The sequence below is a fragment of the Nycticebus coucang genome, chromosome 1 (assembly GCF_027406575.1).
Source record: "Nycticebus coucang isolate mNycCou1 chromosome 1, mNycCou1.pri, whole genome shotgun sequence".
NCBI lineage: Eukaryota > Metazoa > Chordata > Mammalia > Primates > Lorisidae > Nycticebus > Nycticebus coucang.
Genome location: NC_069780.1, coordinates 152,006,559 through 152,027,491, shown reverse-complemented (window position 1 = coordinate 152,027,491; position 20,933 = coordinate 152,006,559). Strand labels below are relative to the sequence as shown.

The following is a 20,933-nucleotide window of genomic DNA, read 5'->3' as shown; positions in this document are numbered from 1 at the left end:
CTGGTGGGCAGCTCCTCCCACGTGCTCTCCATTCCACATCCAGGCTTCAGCTGCAGTCACATCCTTCTCAAATCCCCATCTGCACCCTGCTCTGCTGCCCACTGGAAATCTCCACTAGCAATGAACATGTCCGTGACAGACTCTTAATGTTCACTACCCCCCACCTACATCTCCTCTCAAGTGCTTTCTCTCTCCAATCTTCTCGCTTCCCAAGTTGGATGCTCGGAGTCATTGAAACTCCTCCTGCCCTCTCCACCAGCAGCCAGCGGGTGGTCACCATGTCTTTACACTCCTCTGTGCAGAACTCTCCCTGAATCTTTCTTGCCTTCCCAGCTCCTAGATGACCATTTTTCTTTGGCTGTGGCTCCCTCCTCCATCTACAGAGTCAGCACTGTTGCATTTTTCAGCTCTTTGGTAGACCAGCTCACTCTGCTTGCCGGGGATGGGCCTAGCCTGGGGCCGGAAGCACATCATTAAGCCCCCCACTAAAGTCTCCCTGTCTCTGTGTGAACTTTCTCCTGAAACTCCAGGTTGGTCTGCCTCTCAGTGCGCCTGGCCCATCGGGCCACCGTGTATGAAATCAGAACCCAATGGGAGCTGGGCAGGAACAGGCCTGGAAATCCATCGAAATATCTGCCTAGTGTTGCCTAGAAAACCTGGCCCTGGATCTGTGACTCGTGGGCTCACAAACAGTGTCCCAGAGTCAGACACCGGACTCCCTACAGGCCTTGCTCTCTCAGGGCCCAGCCTCTAAGAGAGTGAGCACCCGGAGGGCCTGGCAGCAGAGGAGGTCTGGTGGGAGGAAGGTGCCCAGGGTTGTTGAACGGGGGAAGCACACATGGGTTTCCCCTCTCCTTCCTCCTCTCCCCCCCGCCGCACTCCACCCCTATCCCTCCTCCTGCTCCTCCCTAACACCTCTTCTGCTGTGTGTTTCTCAGTCTCCTGTTGGCTTGTCTACTTTGAACCTGGGAGTTCCCTGGGGGTCAGTGTCTGGTGGACAGCTCCTCCCACGCGCTGTCTAGCCCCTGAGCGAGCAAGGGACGCAGAGGCCAGGGCACTGATTGGGGGTCTGCCCCTGCTGGCTAAGCCTGTGGGGGCCTTGGCCCATCAGAACCACAAGAGCAGATCCCTGGAAGGGGAGGTGAGGCTGGGGGCTTCCAGAGCTCAGAATTCCTGAGCACTAACAAGAGTTCAGGACTGTGCACCCCAGTTAGGGACAGACTCAGAGCACTGACAAAACCATGACTTGGCGTGTGCATGTCAGAGCTGCTTTGTTTCAAATCTTCCTTCCTAGTAAACAACCCAAAGGGTGCAAGGAACTTCTAGTTGGCCTTTGGAAATAAATAACATGTTATTTTCTTAGAAGCAAAGCTGAGGATTTTCTCTGTGAGTCAGAATATGCTAAGGGAGCTGGATGTTGAGCCTCTCCCAAGACATATTTTATCTGACAGGCTTTGTTGTCCTCCAGGAAAAAATATGAGTTCCAGGAAAAATGACAGGCTTGCTGCATGTGGATTTCCTTCCTGATGGTAAAACAGCAGCCTCCTAAGCTGATGACTCCATGAAGTCTCATGAGCTGTTTCCAGAGAACACTTAACACTTTGACCGCAGGGAGAACGCTCTGTGCAAAGGCATCTTTTCGTGGGCACAGAGAGGTGTTCTCCATCATGTGTCAGAGTTCTCTCCCTTCTCTAGATCCCAGTCTCCTCACTATTCTCCCACCAAAAATAAAAAAACAGAAGAAACAAACAAACAAAAAACCCAAACAAAATCTTCTAAAAAGAACACCTACCAAATGAAACAACAGAATGACCCTTCCCCCTGTGCCAGGTCCTACTCCCTGATGGGAAAGCCTGAATGAAGGAGATTAGGACCGTTCCTCTGATGCTGTGGCACGCAGGCCCCATTGCAGTGCTGCCCACAGCAGAGTGGACGTGCAGGGTCCCTAATGGGCATCTTGATTGCTTGGGCTGTGTCACATGTGGCACAGAGTTGCTTTCCGTGAGCACCTGGGATCACTCATGGTGTGTCTGGCACTCAGAAGCAGTGTGCGTGAGCTGGGCCAGTGCTCAGCAAGGCAGAGCCATCCTCGGCATGTCTGAACACAGAAGGCTGCCCCAGTCTCCTCTCCACTCCCCTCCAGCCTTGGGAGGCAGGTGGGAGTGAGGGAGGGTAAAAAATCATGGGGTCAGGACACAGGCCCAATGTCAAACCAGGAGTTCTCTGGCTCACTTGCAAGACCCTACAGCACCCCAGCAACAAAACCCTTTTTTCTAGGGTTACCATGGTCACTTGCTTGTCCTGTCTGCCATGGCTGTGCCTCCTGGCTCATGACTTTGGTGGCTAGGTGGAGCCTGGCTGTAGTTATAGTGACTGACCATGTGGGACTGAGGAGCTTATGAGGATATGGGACCTAGAATGCTAACCCCCGAAAGCCCCGGGCCACCTGGGTCCCTGTAGTGCAGCTCCTGGTCCTGTGCCTTCTTTAGAGTTACACACTTGTGCTGGTGGTATCTTGAGTGTAATGGATCGACTCTGCCCTCAGGGAGCCCCTTTCCTGTTTGGGACCTACACGTGGCCCTTGCTCTTGCCTCCTTGACAGGTTTGGTCCCAATGTTCACCCACCTCCCATTAGGCTCTAGGGCCGTCCTTCCCATAATGCTCCTTGGGACCCCTGACCTCTCAGTAAACCTGATCATGTCATGGAGACTCCACCCTCAAGATGTTCCTTCCCTTCGTTACAGCAGCAACAAGCTGGACCATCTCCTGCTTCACTGTGAGGCTGACGTCCATTGTAACCCATTTCACTGTTGAGCCAGGTGGTGGGTGTGGGACCCAGACTTTAGAGCTTGCTGTGTAACCTCCTAAGATTACTCAGGCCCTAAATGTGGGCCACCCATCCTCCTGAGGTATTGGTGTCATAAGGCAGCCTCTCCTCCCACAGGGGCAGATCCCGGACGAGCCTCCGCAAGCCTGCTGTGTCTGTCCCTGTCCTTGTTGGAGACTCCATCCAGCCCCTCAGATTAGGTTAGTCAAATAACCTTGTCCTTATCACACCCTTGTCCTCATCACACCCTAGAGAATAGGGTGTGATTTCTGGCTAGCACTGACTGGTCTGCTGGGGCTCTGGTAGATGTGATAGCACTGGGCCAATAAAAGTCAGTGAGAACAGGGTCACACGTGCCAAAAGTGGGGTCCTGAGAGCTCAAAAATGGGCTAATACATTGAAATTTCCATATTTCACATTAACTATATGTCTTTTGGTCATAAACATTTTGGAAGGGTTTTTATGTTTTGTCTTTGAAATTATTTGACCACATGTATTTGTTTTTATGATTTCTCAGCACCTATCCTTACTCTCATAGGGATTCTTGTTAATTTAAAAAAATCCATCCATTCTAATTGCAAATTGCTTACAAATGTAATAACATGTTAATGAATTCTGAAATAATGCAGCTGACATTATGTTTTATTTTATACCCATTTAAATATTCTTCAATTTTGCAATTTTCTTTTCCTGCTTTTTTTTTTCATGTGCCAATAATGGGTTTCTTCAGGCCAATGATATTTTTGTAGGTCCCTGAATCACTCACTGGCCTTGCATCCTGCCTCTCTAGCACCAGATGAGTAGAATATCTCTGGCTGAATGTTGTAATGCAATTGCCCAACTGGCATCTAGTTGGAAATGGTGGGGAGGCTGACATCCTTTAAAATGAAACACCAGCAAAAGGAAAATGCTATTTAATTGGCAGTAGAGGTCCTCAGGTGGAGGGTGTGGGGTCAGAGGTCAGCTTGTGAGTGGGCAGAAAAGCAGGAAGGTAGCTGGGGGGCTGACAGGATCCAGCCATAGTTTCCCTCAGTCCCCACTTCCAAGTGCAGCTGGTCACAGAGGGCATGTTAAGTGAGACACAGAAGCAGGTGACGGTGATGAGCCCTTGTGGAGTCTGGGGAAGGGCCTGGTGAGCAGGTCTGGACCTGCCCCTGGTGTCATGGTTCTGAAAGCTGCATTTGTACAGAAGTGTGGTTAGGAATGGTCAAGTTCCCTAGAAGCAAAGCCTAGGACACAAATCCAGGTGTTACTAATTCATTAACAGTGCCCTCCCAGGTGATGGTGGTGAGCCAGGGAAACTCCGCGGCAAGCTCAAAGCTTGATGGGAGGTGAGGTGGGTAGCAAGAGGCAGGGCAGCTGCAGTCTGATGGGGAGGACAGTGGAGGTGAGTGACTCAGTCCTCAGCGTGCTGTGGGGTGTTTTGTACTCCTCTAACTCCTCAGTCGTTGCCAAGGGCTGCCTCTGTGGGGCATGGAAACTCCAGGCACTTCTGCGCGTAGAGGCCAAGGGTCTCATGGCAAAGCTGGCAGAATCCTGCTGAGTCGAGGGCCTGCCCTGGTAGTTGCCAGATTTAGCACCAAATGCCGAGCCATGACCAGGCAACAGGCACTGTCCTATATGTTTTTCAAAGACTCTCATTCCATCCTTATCTGGCCAGTCCTGCAATGGGTGCTCTCCCATATTTAAGGACGAGCATAGTCATTTGAGGCAGGGGCATTGGGGTCACACCTAATTTTTGCTATCTACTCATCTTTGCATGAGCTCCTCAGCCTCTCTAAGCCTCAGTTTCATTGTCTGTAGAGAGGGGGAAAGTGGTAGGATCAGCACATACAGCTGGGAGAGATTTCTTTTTTAAGACAGAGTCTCAAGCTGTCACCCTTGGTAGAGTGCTGTAGCATCACAGCTCACAGCAACCTCCAACTCTTGGGCTCCAGCAATAATCCTCTGGCCTCAGTTTTTCTATTTTTAGTAGAGACAGGGTCTCACTTTTTGCTCAGGCTCTTCTCGAAACCATGAGCTCCAGCTGTCCACTTGCCTTGGCCTCACAGCTAGGAGAGATTAAGTGAAGTAAGGCTCCTACCATGTTGAGTGCAGCACTTGGCAGGGAGTAAGTGCCCTGTAAGTAATGGCTGTGCTTTTTGTTAGTCACCTCATCCGTGAATTGGGCCAGAAAAGCCCCAACTCTTTCTCCTGGTTTCTTTGCATGGCTTTTTATTTCTGTGTGGGTCACTTTGTAAATGGGGGTGGGGGGGTTTGGATTGGAGCAGGGGGAGGTATGAACCTCGCTGTTGCTGAGAGCTGGGGGTTGTCCCAGGTGAGAGTGCCATACTGTCCAAGCGCCTTTCAGAGCCACCTTCCTGATACTGGCCACGAGCAAGAAGGGATCTCAGAATCTCTGTCCTGCAGTCCCAAGGAGAAAGTTGGTGCTGGTATAAAGGAAGAAGGGATTGTCTGAGGTTGTCCTAAAGAGGAAATGAGCTCTTTCTCAGCTCTGGGCCATTAATACTTGCCTGGAGGTGCTATCATTCAGGCTCAGTCTAGTCACTCACACAGTCTCCCAGCTCACCTTGCTGTTGGCCTCCTCCCCCTCCCCTGCTCTCACAGGCAGCAGACTCACCTGAGCCCCTGAGACCCATTCTCTGTCCTCCCCCATGGAGTCTGCCAGCCCTGAGGCGAGGTGGGAGGGCCTTTCCTGGCCTTCCTATTTTCCTCCTGGTCTCAGCTCTTCTCAACAGTTTCCCATCCTAGGCGTTACCTCCTCTAGTTTGTCCCTCACTTAAGTGCTAGAATAATCTTCTGAAAGTCAAGACATTTGAGAACCTGGAATTGCTCGCACTCGCATAGGATGACAGAAAGCCCAGCTCCTTAGCTGGCCACAGCATCACCAGAAGGGGAGGAGTGCAGAATGGAATCAGGTGTGCTGAGAGCCCCCCTGGGCCCTCATCTCACCTCGCTCAGCCTTGTCACCAGGCCCAGTCTGTCTCACCTTCCTCATTTCTTACTATTCCCTTTGCATTATGGGAAAGCCTGGGGAAGCTTGGACATCACCAGACTGTTTATCATGGAAGCAGGAGCAAATCTGACACCTGCAGAATTATTTGTATGAAGCCTCCTTATTTGGAAATGGGGCTGGCTGGCTTTCACACAGGATTCTACTGGAGAAGAGAGAAATCTGCTCCATGTTGCCTTAAATGCAGTAAAAAAAGGTTGTAACTGAAGACTTGGTGCCTGTAGCTCAGCGGCTAGGGTGCCAGCCACATACACCAGAACTGGCGGGTTGAATCCAGCCTGGACCTGCCAAACAACAATGACAACTACAACCAAAAAATAGCTGGGCGTTGTGGCGGGTGCCTGTAGTCCTTCCTACTTGGGAGTCTGAGGCAAGAGAATTGCTTAAGCCCAAGAGTTTGAGATTACTGTGGGCTGTGATGCCACAGCACTCTGCCCAGGGTGACAGCTTGAGACTCTGTCTCAAAAAAAAAAAAGGTTGTTGTGATTGTGATTGGATATTTCCTCCCTCAATTGCTGCGATTAGAGATCTGTGATTGGATGTCTTCCTGGGCACTCCTTTCTCTACTTTAGGAGTAGAAAAACTGTACGATTACCTCCCTGCTAGTGCATAACTATGGATTGCAGACAAATTTGTCCATGTTCAAGCTGAGGCTGGTAACTGAGGGGTTCTTGCTTACTTGAGGAGCTTATACCTGTAGCAAAGGAGCTGGAAGCAGGGTAGGTGAAATCTGGGTGTTGCTCAGGGAGATCACTAAAAGTTCTTCTGACAAATCCTAAAATTTAGGTCTCATTTCAACAAGAAGATTAGTAGTTTAATCTGACCCAGAGAACTGAGGCAACATTAATTTGAAAACAGCTTATGTACACTGGTCTCCACCTTTACCAGTCCATACTCAGAACTACAAAATTCTACAGAAAATTCATTTCTTCTGGGAAGGCATGCCTGATAAATACAGCTTTTTGCCTGGATATAAAATCTTTCCCTAGAAAAGAGGAAGTTTCTTAATAGTGAAGTCCTTATAAGTTTTCTATTAAGCTCTCTGAACTACTTTGAAAACACAAGTTCTGTTTGGGAAACACCCATTCACCAAAATGACTTGTTCAGTGTTAAGTTTGGGAGGCACGTGGAGATCACCAGAAGGAATTGGGATAAAAGAAGCCCAAGGTGTAGAACAAAGATTTAGTAATTACTCCTGGGATATGATCGCAGCATTATATCAGATTTCACTGTAAACAAAAATTTTACAATATTAAGATGGTACCTATGCATTTATAAGATAATTGGGGGAAGTATGATAATATGACTGAAGTGGAAGCTTAGGACTTGAATGCTGTTTCTCATAATGGCTTTGTCATGACATGTCTCAGACAGCTAGGCGGAAATCATAGAAATCAGCTCTAAAAAACTGCTGATGATTTACAAAGAGGATCTGGTGATGACAAGGAAAGGCCCTCAAGTGCAGGTGAAGAGTTGTATAGAATTATTTCATAAAGTGCAAGGGAAAGAAATCAATATTTTATATTTCTGCCTCTGATTTATGTGCATACCCAAGGTGGATATCTGTTTAATCAGCATCTGTAAAGCATATATACTTAAAGTGTCCCCAAACCTTTCTTTAGGATCTTCTTTTTGAGGAATTAGGGGGTCCCTTCATGTTTGTGCTAGGAGGTAAGTTGCAGCCTGGTTTATGTGATCTGCTCCTACTTGCTCTTTCTGATGTGTTCTTAAGGCAAAGCCTGATCCTGAGTGTTCATTTCTTCTTCTTCTCTCCATAATAACTTCCCAAAGGGCTGCTGCCTTCTTCTATCACAACTCTCCAAAACAAGTGTTTTCTCCCTTGGTATTGGAAAGTTCACTGGACTATCTTCTCTGGGCCTCATTTTCCTTATTTCCAGGATAAAGAGTTGGGATAAAGTGATCTGTCCTGGCTTCAATTTTCCTCTAAATTTTTGCTTTCGTATCACAGAATATATATATTTTTGTGTGTATATACATATGTGTGTATGTATTAATGTATATATAAAGCTCTTGCCCTTTGCTGGAGTGGGAGTAAGCTGGGATGGCAATCATGAGATGACTTCAGGTTGGAGGTGGGGAGAGCAGATACCCAACTGCCCATGACACTATGCAACTCTGGATTAAATAAAACCTGAGACACATTTTAAAAATTAAATAAAATTAAAATCTGTTTTACTCACCTCTTTGAGCAAATTTTAATTGATGTATTTTTATTTCAAAATACTAAGGGGGTACAAGATTTTTGTTACAAGGATGTCTTGTAGAATGGTTAAGTTAGGGCTTTTGGTATGCCCATGACAAGTGTTCATAGAACCTAATAGGTAAGTTTTTATGCCACCCCCTCCCCTTCTTGGTTTTTCATGTCCTTTATATTGCTTTGCACCTGGGTGCACTTATAGGTTAGCTCCACTTACTAGTGAGAACGTGGTGTTTGGTTTTCTATTCCTGAGATACTTTCCAGTTTCATTCAAGTCGGTGTAAATGACATTTTTCTTTATGGCTGAGTAGTACTCCCTGGTATATATATACATATTTATCCATTCATGAATTGAAGGGCACTTAACAGCGTGAATTATATTGGCACACTCAGTTTAATCTCTGAGACCTGGTGGTGTTTGTGGGTACAAATCAACATGCTCTGTATAATTGAATCCGGAAATGCTGTAATGTTCTGTACAAGTTTTCCTCCTTGACAGTAGGTGCTGCTGCAGGGAAGAGAAACCTGCAGTGTTGGTTTTGGGACCTTTGGCCAGCTCTAGTCCATCGGGAGAAGCCCTTCAAAGCCCCAGGTGGTGGGTGGGTTGTGGAGCTCCCAGGGACTCCTTATTGTCCACCACAGCAGAAGTATGTGCAGGAGGGAGGCTGGACAGGCCTGGGTCAGACTTTCGGTGAGCACAAGACTATCTGCCAGTGCAGAGGGTCAGTTCCCAGGCTGCTGGGGAAAGCCACCAGGGTAAGGGCTGAAATGGCCCCACTAAGCCAGAAAGTCTGCTTGTGGGGTGAAGTCATCTGGAATTCCCAGATTGGCTGTTGGGAGTGGTGCTGCAGGCTGGGAGCTTCCCTGCCCAGGATCCCACCCCCGACCAAACGTGTAGCCTTCCTGTGGGTGGAGGCAGTGCTCTGTGAGTGTGCTGCAGCGCCGACCCATCATGCACAGTTTTAGTTCTGCCCAAGTGGGCTCCCTTACCTCCCAGGATTAGTTCACAAATCTCCCCTCTGTGTCCCTGAGCAACACGATTGAGTCCTGGAAGATTGTGGGATCCAGCCTGCCAGCCTGTCCCCTGGCCTCCCAAGGTCAATCCCCAACTGTGCCAGGGAGAAGCCTGGTGGGGTACTCAAGCAGCTTTAATGGCCCTCAGCTTTAATGTGCCCTGCTCTGCTGGAGCAGCCAGGAGGGTAGCACTGGGGAGGGCTGGCAAGCAGGAACCTCTCAGTCTGAGCACCCCTTAATCTTTTGCAGGTCTTTAGCAGGATGAGGGGGAGCAGCCACTCCCAGAGCCTGGGCTCCATCAGGCACTTGTGTCACTTGGCAGCAGTGGGCAGGGGAACACAAGGGGAAGAGAACAGTCTGAATGGAGGGGAGCAGCCCTCTTTTCTTTGTCCCTCTGTCCAGAAGGCAGCTCCCTGGACTGTTCAGTCTGGGATCGAAAGGATTGCCTAGGCCCCACTGCCCTCCTGTGGCCACTGCAGTCAGGGACGCAATTGGGAAGCGTAGTGTATTCTGGAATTATAAAGTGTGTAGCTAGACAAGAGGTTTTATGAGGCTGGAGGAGAGTCCTAGTAGGACCTGGAAGGACAGAAAGCAAAATGTGGGAAATGTGGTCAGTGTAGCTGGGCTGCAGCAGGCTTCCCACACTGCCTACCCCATGGAGCGGCAGGAGATGGCCGAGGTAGTTGGCTGCATTGTGAAGGCAACAGGCTGGGATGGGTGTGCATGTTGGAAGTAGGCTGGGAGGTCTGTGGACAGAACCTTTTGGGACAGGAGGTTATGGTTCAGGCACTCAGGAAAGGCCCTTGCCCCCAGATCCTTCTGTCACCAGCTGCAGTGGACCAGATTCTACCATGAAAGGATTCTTTGGTCAAAATAACAAGATTGTAGGGGGTCATGTTAAAGTGTACTCTGAGGAAGGAGGGGCACATTTACCTCTTTTAAATGTTGCTACATGGGCTAAAGTAAACGCATGGGCCAGGTGGGTAGGGGGAACCTCAGAGCAAACTTTGATGAAGTCGTAAGGGGAAAGATCCCAATCAAAACACTGTCCTGGGCTCAAGACTCTATTAGGATTCTCAAAGCTAAAGTAGCTGTGGGCAGCTATAGTGGGTGGGTGGGGGGCAGCCCAAGGTACTCTCCCAAAAGTGGTGGAGAGGAGAAGATGGGGGAGAGAAGCTCAGAAGAGTGAGAAAGGTCTGCAAAGAAGAAGCACATTCTCTGCAAGGTGGCCTGGGTGTGCCGATCATCAGGCTTTTGCTCAAAGTAAAAAGGGGTACAGTTGGTGTGCACCCCAAAGAATGTGGACTTTGGAATGAGGTTGGAGTTGGGACTCTATTTGTCAACACATGACCTTGGGTGAATTATTCAACCTCGGGGAGCTTACGTTTGTACATGGTGCTGATATTTACCTTGTAAAAGTTTCCAAGGATTTAATGACCCAAAGTAAACATGCCCTAGATCGGCAGTTCTCAACCTGTGGGTAGTGACCCATTTGTAACAATGAAAATACATGGGGCATTAGGAAGGTTGAGAACCACAGAAATAGAATGGTATAGAACCACAGAATGGTATTTGTTTACCTTTATACACCAGCGTGTGGCCCCCAGCAGGTAATCAGAAATGGCCATTGGTTTGCCTTGAAGAGGAGCAGCTTTGGACAGGCAGGGACCAGCCCCCATCTCCAAAACAATTTCTGGCAGGTAGATTTCCTCAGAGATCCTTTCCTAGCCTTTGATGCCAGCTGGGTAGCCTTGGCATTTGTAAGTCTAGATTGAGCAACCGGAAAAATCCACACTGACTTTGCCCTGTGGTGGAGCTGCTGCCTTTCCAGTCTCTGAATGTTGTGTTTTCCATTATCCGAATCCCAGTACTTCTGAGTATATTTTTATTTAAATATTTTCTATAGGTCATTCATTTAAAAGCAAGATCCCAGCTGGCACCTGTAGCTCAGTGGGTAGGGCACCGGCCACATACACCGAGGCTGGTGGGTTGGAACCCAGACTGGGCCTGCTAAGCAACAATGACAACTGCAACCAAAAAATAGGTGAGCATTGTGGGCACCTGTAGTCCCAGCTACTTGGGAGGCTGAGGCAAGAGAATTGCTTAAGCCCAAGAGTTTGAGGTTGCTGTGAGCTGTGACACCATGACACTCTACCCAGGGCGACATGGTGAGACTGTCTCAAAAAAAAAAAAAGCCCCTCATGACAGCTAATTTCAGAAAAAAATTATATTAATTTATCTAAAAGCTATTACTAGTCCACAAGTTTTTCCTAGTTGTAGCCCAAACTGCAGAGAAAACGATTTCCTACATGGACAGGACGCAGATGTATGCTTAGTAGTTGAATCCTTGACCCACTACTAAGAGTAGAGTATTCTAGGAAAGTGGGTCTGAACTAAGGTCTGAGATTTCTAGTCAATAGTAGGTCTCATTCGGTGTTTGAACAAGTACTCTGGGATAAACCACTTCTGTTCCATTACTTTGTCTCAACAAAACCATCTCCAACCAGGGCTGACGGGGCAGTTGAAGAGTGAGAACCCCTGATCCGAGGTGGGGATGTTTGTGTGCACACACGTGTGTGCACACTGTGTGTGTGGATTCCTAGTATGTATGTATCTCATCAGATTATCCCAGCAACATTCTGACTTCATACAAAATGCACAAGTATGTAAATAAAAAACCATTTAAGTGGGGGAATAATTCTTATTTCAAAAGTTCAAAAGTGATTATGTGACAATTCTAACTATACTTTTTAACATATAAAACGAGATAACCATGGTTACACATGAATGTAAAAGAATCAGGTTCGAATATCCATGGATTTCTAAAACTGAGCTGTGCCACCAGATCTATTAAAAAACCTTCAGCAGTGGGAGAAAACAACTAATTTAAAAAGAAATGTTGCTTTCTCGCTCCCTGACCATCTTGGCAGCTGGTTTTGGCTGGGGGCCTTCCCACACCTAAGCAGGAAGATGATGGCCGCCAAGAAGAGACAAAAATGTCTCTGGAGTCGATCAACTTGCGGGTCCAGCTTGTTATGAAAAGTGGAAAAGTATGGGCTGGGGTACCAGCAGACTCTGAAGATGATCAGACGAGGCAGAGTGAAACTGGCCATCCTCACCAGTTAACTGCCCAGCTTCGAGGAAAACTGAAATAGAGTACTATGCCATGTTAGCCAGAACTGCTGTTCATCACTACAGTGGCAATAACACTGAATCGGGCACAGCATGCGGAAAGTGCTACTGAGAGTGCACCCTGGCCATCACAGATCCAGGAGGCTCTGGTATCATTAGAAGCTTCCCAGAACAACCTGGCGCAAAGTAAATCATGTACATTTTTTCTTTAATCTTGCTAGAGCTTTTTTTAAAAAAATAGATGGAAATGTTGAATTTTGAGAGGTAGATTTTCCTTCTGCCATGGAGTTAGAACTGTTTGAAGCTGTTGAGAAACCAAGGAGCCCTTCTAAGGTCTAAGCTGGCTGAGTGAGAGCCGACCTAGGTGAGCGGCAGCAGGGAGCTGTTCACCGGCTCAGTCGTCGGCGCTGCCTTCTGGTTGATCACACTTCCTCCTTCGGCTTTCCTTTTCTGTTCACTCCGTTCACTAGTCAAGGCATTAGGCTACGTGTATGGAAGAGCATGTAGTTTGTTGTAATAAGCTTTATATTTTGCAGGTGTGGAAAGAATGTTTTATATGATTTTAAAAAGCAAACTTAAATGGGAAGTTAAGCAATTCTGAATAAAAAAGTTTTCTCTCTAGCCTGTGGGCTAGGAAAACAGAACAGTCTACGAGAGTACTATCTTTTCCAGAGCAGGATGGACTATATAATCATACAAATTAGGCCAAGAGGTACTACACCTTAAAGAGAACAGGCTGGGCCTATAAAAGCCATAGACAAAAGATTTTAAACAAAGGAACACATGGCCCAAAGCTGACTCTGGTTATATATGAACGGATAATATTTATTAGTGTTTTTTTTTGAGACAGAGTCTCACTTTGTTGCCCCAAGACTAGAGTGACATGGTGTCACAGCAACTTCAAACTCCTGGGCTCAAGCAATCCTCTGCCTCTGCTTCCTGGGTAGCTGGGACTACAGGCACCAGCCACCATGCCTGGCTAGTTTTTCTTTTTTTAGTAGCGATGGGGTCTCGTTCTTTTTCAGGCTGGTTTCAAGCTCCTGAACTTAAGGGATCCTCCCACCTTGGCCTCCCAGAGTGCGAGGGTTATAGGTGTGAGCCACCATGCCTGGCCAAATCATAGAATTTCAAAATTAAATCTTGTGTACTGTTTCAGCTCTCATTGTTAAAATTGTTCAACTCTTCCTTTGCCTTTTTGCAAAGATAAATTTCCTTCTTTCCTCCCCTCCTTCCTTCCTCTCTCTTCCCCAGGCTAGTGTGCAATGGCATCTGCTTAGCTCAAAGCAACCTCAAACTCCTGGGTTCAGGAGATCCTCCTGCCTCAGTTTCCCTAGGATTACAGGTACCCACCACAATGCTCAGCTGATTTTTCTATTTTTAGTAGAGATGGGGTCTCCCTCTTGCTCAGGCTGGTCTCCAACTTCTGAGCTCAAGATATCTTCCTGCCTTGGCCTCCCAGAATGCTCTGACATTTACTTGTTGGGACTGTTTGTAGAATGTTTGTACTTACTGAATTTTTGTTTTTTTTTTTTTTTTTTGAGACAGTTGCACTCTGTTACCCTGGGTAAAGTGCTGTGGTGTCAGCCTCGCTCACAGCAACCTCAAACTTCTGGGCTCAAGAGATCTTCTTGCCTCAGCCTCCTCAGTAGCTGGGACTACAAGCACCCATCACAATGCCCTGCTATTTTTTGTAGAGCTGGGGTCTCCCTCTCGCTGTTCATGAACTCCTGAGCTCAAGTAATTCACCTGCCTTGACCTTCCAGAGTGTTAGGATTACAGGACGCCCTACTCCACACTGCAGTTTTTAGATGAAATCACCATGTGAAACATGCCCACCTAAATTGCTGACATTTAGGGCTTGGCACCCATAGCTCAGTGGTTAGGGTGTCGGCCATGTGAACCGGGGCTGGTGGGCTCGAACCTGGCCAAGGCCTGTTTAATAACGACAACAATAACAAAGAAACAGCTGGGTGCTGTAGCAGGCACCTGTAGTTCCAGCTACTTGGGAGGCTGAGGCAAGAGTTTGAGGTTGCTGTGAGCTGTGATGCCACGCACTCTACTGAGGGTAACATAGTGAGACGCTATCTCAAAAAAATAAAATATAAATAGCTGAGATTTTTCTTTTTGTTTCATATGCTACTGCTCAGTAACCTCAAGAGGTAGCAGTGGGATGCTATACATCATTCTACCACACGTCTCCCTGTGACAAGGACAGAGATTCCAGCAGTGTGGGCACAGAAAGGCCACATGATGGTGCAACAACTTCATATTTGGTTAGTTCCTTGACAACACAGGTTTTTTTAAAAAAAAGTCCACCAGGAGGTAGTAGGTACGATGTTGGGATTCTAGAACTCATCTAGTAAATATGAAAACGCGATAAATACATCTGTCATCTCCATTCTGTTAAGGCCAAGAGAGTGCATAGATTTTCCTCTAAATCTTATTCCATTATGCCAGATGAGCATTTAAAAGCCACAGAATCCACATAAATCATCTGCATTACACTAAGATGCTTATTTACCCAACATCAGTAGTGATATTGTTACCTCAAACATTACACATGGATTAGTCAGATGGCGGTGACCACACAAAAAAATTTGAATAGGAATTTATTTCTTAAAATTGACTTAAAGGATTAGAGCTAGTATATAATAGAACGCTTACGATAACATTGGGTTATGTCAACATAAAAATGATAACTGTGGTTACAATTAACACATGCAATTCACTGTAAAGATAAAAATACAATACTCTAGACGTGCTTTCCAAATGAAGTTAGGTGGGGTAAAACTGCCAGTGAAATGTGAAAGGATTGCACTTGAAAGGGAATGGGACATAGCTTGGATATGAAAAGGAGATACACCTAATGCTAATCACTGTATTGTCCTAGCAGATTGCACATTTATTTTTAGAGTGTATTACTCAATATACATATACATTAAGAGTAAAGAATTTTCAAATATCTACCTTTAAAATATCCCTTTGTTTCTGGAACATCAAATTTTGATGTTTATCTCATAGCATTTGAAACCTGTAGTTATTCAGATAAAGCTTGTGTTCCAGGGACAAAACATTTTGAACATCTATCACCATCGGCTGTAAATGTGTTTCATCATAATCCATCAACTTTAACAATTGAGTAATGGAGTTAATCTAACCCACTTGCAGGAACCATTGACTGCAAAAAGCCCTTAAACATTAGGAACAAATGAGTAACGGAAGAGCTCACCTGAACTGTCACCTTTTTAATGCAACTTACATAAGAATATTATGCTAATATATACTGGTATCCTATATGGTGGGGAAAAAAAGATTAATCCAAAACATGTTACTTTGACTTTGGAAAGTTTGACATCTGAATTATTTATAAACTAGCCGAAAAGAAACTGTTGCCAAAGACCAGTCCAAAGAAGAATCAGGCTACAGGCTTGGTTTACTAGTTCATAACTTCTTTGACAAGGTAATACTGTCCAATTTTAGGCTAATTCTAAATATCTTGTCATTTTATGGCTCCCTATTCTTTTAACTTAGTGAAAAGTACAAAAAAGTTTTAAAGTGTCTTATCCAAGCAATATAATTTAATATCTACAATAGAAAGCTATTCCAGTATTTTTGAACTGAACTTTAAATTTTATGTAGCTTGCTTTGATGTTTTACTCAACAAAATAAAACCTTACTGAAACAGAAACGTATGCTTTAGAAATTTGCTCTTAATGGTAACTGGAGAATGTTGTAGAATAGAATAGGAGGAAGTTCTCTTTTGCTTGATTTGCTTGGTCAGTACATGCCAGTAAAGAGAAATACTTTGGGAGTTCTAGATGGTTATTCTACTTTTACATTTACTGATTTTAACTAGTTAACTATGTGAACAGAAAGACATCTTTATGTATATTTCTAAGACTACTTTAGATGCTCTACTTTAAACATGAGCTTTAATAAATGTTTTGTAAATATACTTCATTAACCTTTAATGTCACAGTAAGAGTTACGGTCATTGGATGACTTCATGTGGTAAAATCCCTGACCAAGGAGTAATGCTGAAATTAGATGAACAGCTAGGTAGGAAAGAGAGAATATTAATGATTTTGCTTTTCCTCCATGCTTTTATTCAAATGTTGATTATTCAAATGCTGACTGATCCATGTTAAAAAAAGGATTATGATTTTAGGTTTTAATCAGTAAAATTTCCGAAGTTTTAAAGTTTTCTATTATCCAGCACTCTTCTTCTTTCCTGAGATGACAGCAGGGTACCAGAGACCAGTAACAGACAGTCAAATTACAACAGCAACACACGAGACATCTGGACCATTATTTTCTGATCACAGAGAAGGGGCAATGGCGGTTGTAGAAGCAGTGAATTGGTTTTGACCACAAGCAGGCTGTTTTCTGACAAGCTGGTATTACTTTAAATGACATCTTAAGAGTAAACCATCCTTTCCTTGGGGTTGTCCAGTGAGGGCAAGTGACGGCAGTCTGCTAACACCTACACAACACGCTCGCAGCAACTAGAGCTTTGCTTTATGTTGGTGTAATTTTGGGAAGAAAGAAAAATCTCTTTTTCCCAATTAAAAAAAAAAAAAACGATTTAAAGAGTAATAAACCACTAACTTTATTAGACTAGTTTTTACATAAATAAACCAGATTTGTTTCCCTGCCTACCTAAAGTACAGTTACGTGCGTGAAAATCGATTCTACTAAGACATGCTCCAGGAGAGTAAACTTGTGTTTAAAGCAAGTTTTATGATTGCTTTTCTCTTTAGGGCAAAGATGTACATTACATATTAGTGCTGAAATATATATTCATTTCCCGAGTGAGTTTCTGCACAGTATTCACATATCCATTTAACATCTAAAGTGCCCTTGTGGCTGTGGGCACTTACTGTACCATGCTCTATAAAGGTTTAACATGCAAATCTGCTTATATGGAGTCCTTTCTTCAAGGATCCTTCATTTTCATTCCCTCAGATTACGAGTTCACATTTTATAACTGACCCCCAAATGTACAAATTTCACACTACAATGTTCTTTACAATACAGCTATTTGTTATGAGGAAGGTTACAGCTAAGCACAATTACAATAACATGACTACTTATTTTGAGGAAATGGAAAATGTAACAGGTAAAAAATTTCCTGACATACACAGCAAGACAAATCCAGTCCTGATTGGGCCTAGCGTTTGATGTCCAAGGTAACGGTGGTGGTGCCATTATCTTGTGTGAATTTGAGTCTCTCTGTCCCTCATCTTCCTTATTCTACCAATCTACTTTTGCCTAAAGTAGGAAATTGAATATATCAGAATAAAGCATTTACTCAAAGACCATATATGTGTACAAACTGCAAAGTATTACGCATTATATAAATGCAAGAATACAAAAGATAAACAGGATCTAACATGAATAATCTGAGTAAAAACTAGAATTATATTTCGGTTGTAAATGTATACCAAGTTTTCTTAGTCTTATTCTTCAAAAACCTTCAAAACTATTTTAAATCTACCTGGTTTCTGTAACTTAATTATGACAGAAAAACAAACCTGCTTCCTGTGAACCCACTTACTAGCAATAGTCAACCACTAATGATGCTTCCTCTTACTTCCTCAGCCCCCATCTTTAGCCCTTGCCTCCATGTCACATGTGGTCATCAGGGGACAGCAAAAATACATTAGTGGCTTCAGTACTAAACTTTGGAAGTCTGGGTTACTTCTCTCCTGAAGAAGAGAAGAGGTTTAAAATGTTCCAAAATCAGCTAGGTGCAGTGGCTTGTAGTCTCCGGGAGGCTGAGGCAGGATGATTACGTGAGCCCAGGAATTCACATCTAGCCTGGACAACATGGCATGACCCCATCTCAAAAAAAAAAAACAAAACAAAACAAATATATATATATATATATATATATATGTATAAAAAATCCTAAATCACAATATAGAATTAAGTTCCATCCTACCTCTACAACTCACAGGATTTAAAGCACTATCTCTTTTTTCAGTGTCTCTACAATAAAGATATTTGCTAAGTTCAATGTTTTGGTATATACTGCCCAAGTCCTCTAACTTCATTTGCTTCAAACACCTATTAGAAAAAAATTTTTTTTTTTTTGCAGTTTTTGGCCGGGGCTGGGTTTGAACCCACCACCTCTGGCACATGGGGCCTGTGCCCTACCCCTTTGAGCCACAGGCGCTGCCCCATATTAGAAAATTTTTAAATCTTGACCTATTTAAAAATAAAAACGAAGTATACTCAATACGGTTTTGCCTCTGAACAGTGGTGAACAAACAAAAAATCCAAACACACTTTAAACTGAAAACATACTCTGTAAAGTGCTTCATCACCAAATTCTCTGAAGTCTTAAGGATTAATGATCCTTATGTATTTCATTGATGCAGAGAAAATGTTAACAATTTCAGCCTTTATAAATGGCAAACAAAGGTGGCGTTCCTACTTCTGAGTTTGTAAAATGGATCTTTAAAGTTGTCAATAACAGGAAATTTTTGAAAATTAGTAAAAATTGATTATACATTTAAAAAATATTTTTAATATGCCAAGTTAACGCTCCAGAATTCCTTTTCTCTAGCAACAACTGTGGCAGCATCATTACCAATGAAATGGAAGGGAATTAAGGAGTGGAACTGTTTATATGTTGATATAAACAGGAGGCACGCTCCATTTTTTGTCAAACTACAAAAGGTGGGTTGGGCTCATACAGTTATAGCCTATGAACTTCTTTTCAATAATGTCAGCCAAAGTTGAGAGTCTAGACCTTGTTCCCCTAATTTTTTATATTCACTATTCCTAAGCCACTGTTTGATGACTGCATCAGAATCCGTACAGCTGTGCTCACTAAGTATATCACTCCTATTTACTTTCTGTTTTCTGTATAGCAAAACAAAAAGTTTTACTGTATAAATTTCAGACAATTTTTCTGTTTTTCTTCAGTGCAAACATCCTGAAACAGCACAAAGTCATTCAGCTATTCAGAAGATAAAGTCAGTTTATGTAGTGCTTAAAAGAGAATCCCAGATATTCTGGAATGGAAATAGCCCATTGAGAATTCAGTACATTTTTGTCTTTAAGGGCAAATGATCACCTTCAGAGAGTGAAGATTTATTTTTTATCTGAATTCACAGATACATTTTTAGCTTTACTTGTGAAGTTGTAACAAACTAGTCTTTCACTGAGGCACATAGCCCCCTTGTCTTACAGTCTGTGGCAAGTAGCTTTTGGGCATTCCTTCATCAAGCACAGCCTCCATCCCAGCTGTTTCCAATCTCTCTACTTGTCCCTCCGTACCTGGACCAAAAACATCTGCTGCAGAAACTTCCTGAAGCATTTTCATTTGCCCAGAGTCACAGGACTGTGAAATATCTGAAATCTGCTGTTGTTTAAGTCTAACAAAATCTTCCTCCATGGCTGATGAAACTTGCTTTGATCTTTCAAACTGTGAAATATCTGGACTGGTTTCATGTTGACTGCAGTTTTGTTTGAAATACTGTTGCCTGGACAAAATGCCATCGCTGCCATCTGCATTATCTACTAATTGTAGATCTTCTGGCCGCTCCTCTGAATCTAACAAGGGCTGGGTGGACTCGGATCTTGAGAAGACTTGGACTGATGGAACCTGGTGTCTGTAGCCACTGTGTACCACAGTAGAGTACTGGACAGTGCTCGAAGTGTTTTGTGCACATTCATTTTCATCGCTGCTAGAAATGCTTGGTCTTGAAGAAGACATGCATGAAGACCCCCCAATACCGCTACTGTGTCCTTCAGTACTAACTTTTTCCTTTTTGAAAAGCTCCAATGATTTCAGATCTTCTGGAAAAGTCTTCTTGTCATTTGCTTCTATTTCCACAACACTTACATCAGTGAAATTGCCATCTGAATACATTTGATCTTTTGAATTAAAATTATGCTAAGAAAGAGAAGAAATGGATTATTAACTATGACATAAATTCACTTAGAAACTCTTAGATGTGCCTGGCAAATACTAGTTAAAGCCACAGAGCTAATACGTCTCTGAAACATATTAATTTTCAGTGGTGCAGAAATAACCTATTTTACATCACTAAATCATTGTCAACTACCTAAATTGAAGATATTGTAAAATAAATCTAAGAAATCTGAATCAGGCTGTATTTCTTCAGAAGCTGTAAATTAATATTGCTGGTGTTACATTTTGATAAGCTAATGATCTACAAACATTTCATGCCCATTCTATAAAGCCTAGGAGTAACTGGATCACAAACTAGAAAACATTAAGAAAAATCAAACCTGAATGACTGAGGTTCTATACAATGTAATAACATACAGCATATTTTAATCTGTTAATATAAAATTCAAGGATTATAAGAGGATGATAAATACAAATGATTTCTCCTTTAGAGTGTATTTTAAGTTCAAAGAGTGTTGCATAGATTCCCAGAAATCATTTCATCAGTGCTAAATGGCAGATTGTTAAACGTGGTTCTAATATTCAGTCCCAAATGCCTATCTTCTTTTTTTTTTTTTATTTTATTTTATTTTTTTTTTTTTGTAGAGACAGAGTCTCACTTTATGGCCCTTGGTAGAGTGCCATGGCCTCACACAGCTCACAGCAACCTCCAACTCCTGGGCTTAAGCGATTCTCTTGCCTCAGCCTCCCGAGTAGCTGGGACTACAGGTGCCCACCACAGCACCCGGCTATTTTTTTTGTTGTTGTTGCAGTTTGGCTGGGGCCGGGTTTGAACCCGCCACCC

The 20,933-nt window shown here is 43.9% G+C and overlaps 1 protein-coding gene and 1 pseudogene across 3 annotated transcripts in view; one reads left to right on the top strand and one right to left on the bottom strand.

The window, feature by feature from the left end:
* Positions 1 to 9,619: 9,619 nt before the first annotated feature.
* LOC128591300 (60S ribosomal protein L30-like) lies at positions 9,620 to 12,394 on the top strand (annotated as a pseudogene).
* A 2,389-nt stretch (positions 12,395 to 14,783) lies between these two features.
* IL6ST (interleukin 6 cytokine family signal transducer) overlaps positions 14,784 to 20,933 on the bottom strand; it is a 48,809-nt gene continuing 42,659 nt past the window's right edge. For all 3 annotated transcript variants that reach the window (XM_053590388.1, XM_053590398.1, XM_053590407.1), the window contains exon 17: positions 14,784 to 20,110. In XM_053590388.1, the coding sequence (XP_053446363.1) occupies positions 19,373 to 20,110 (738 nt within the window). In that variant the 3' untranslated portion in view covers positions 14,784 to 19,372. The remainder of the gene's footprint in view (positions 20,111 to 20,933) is intronic.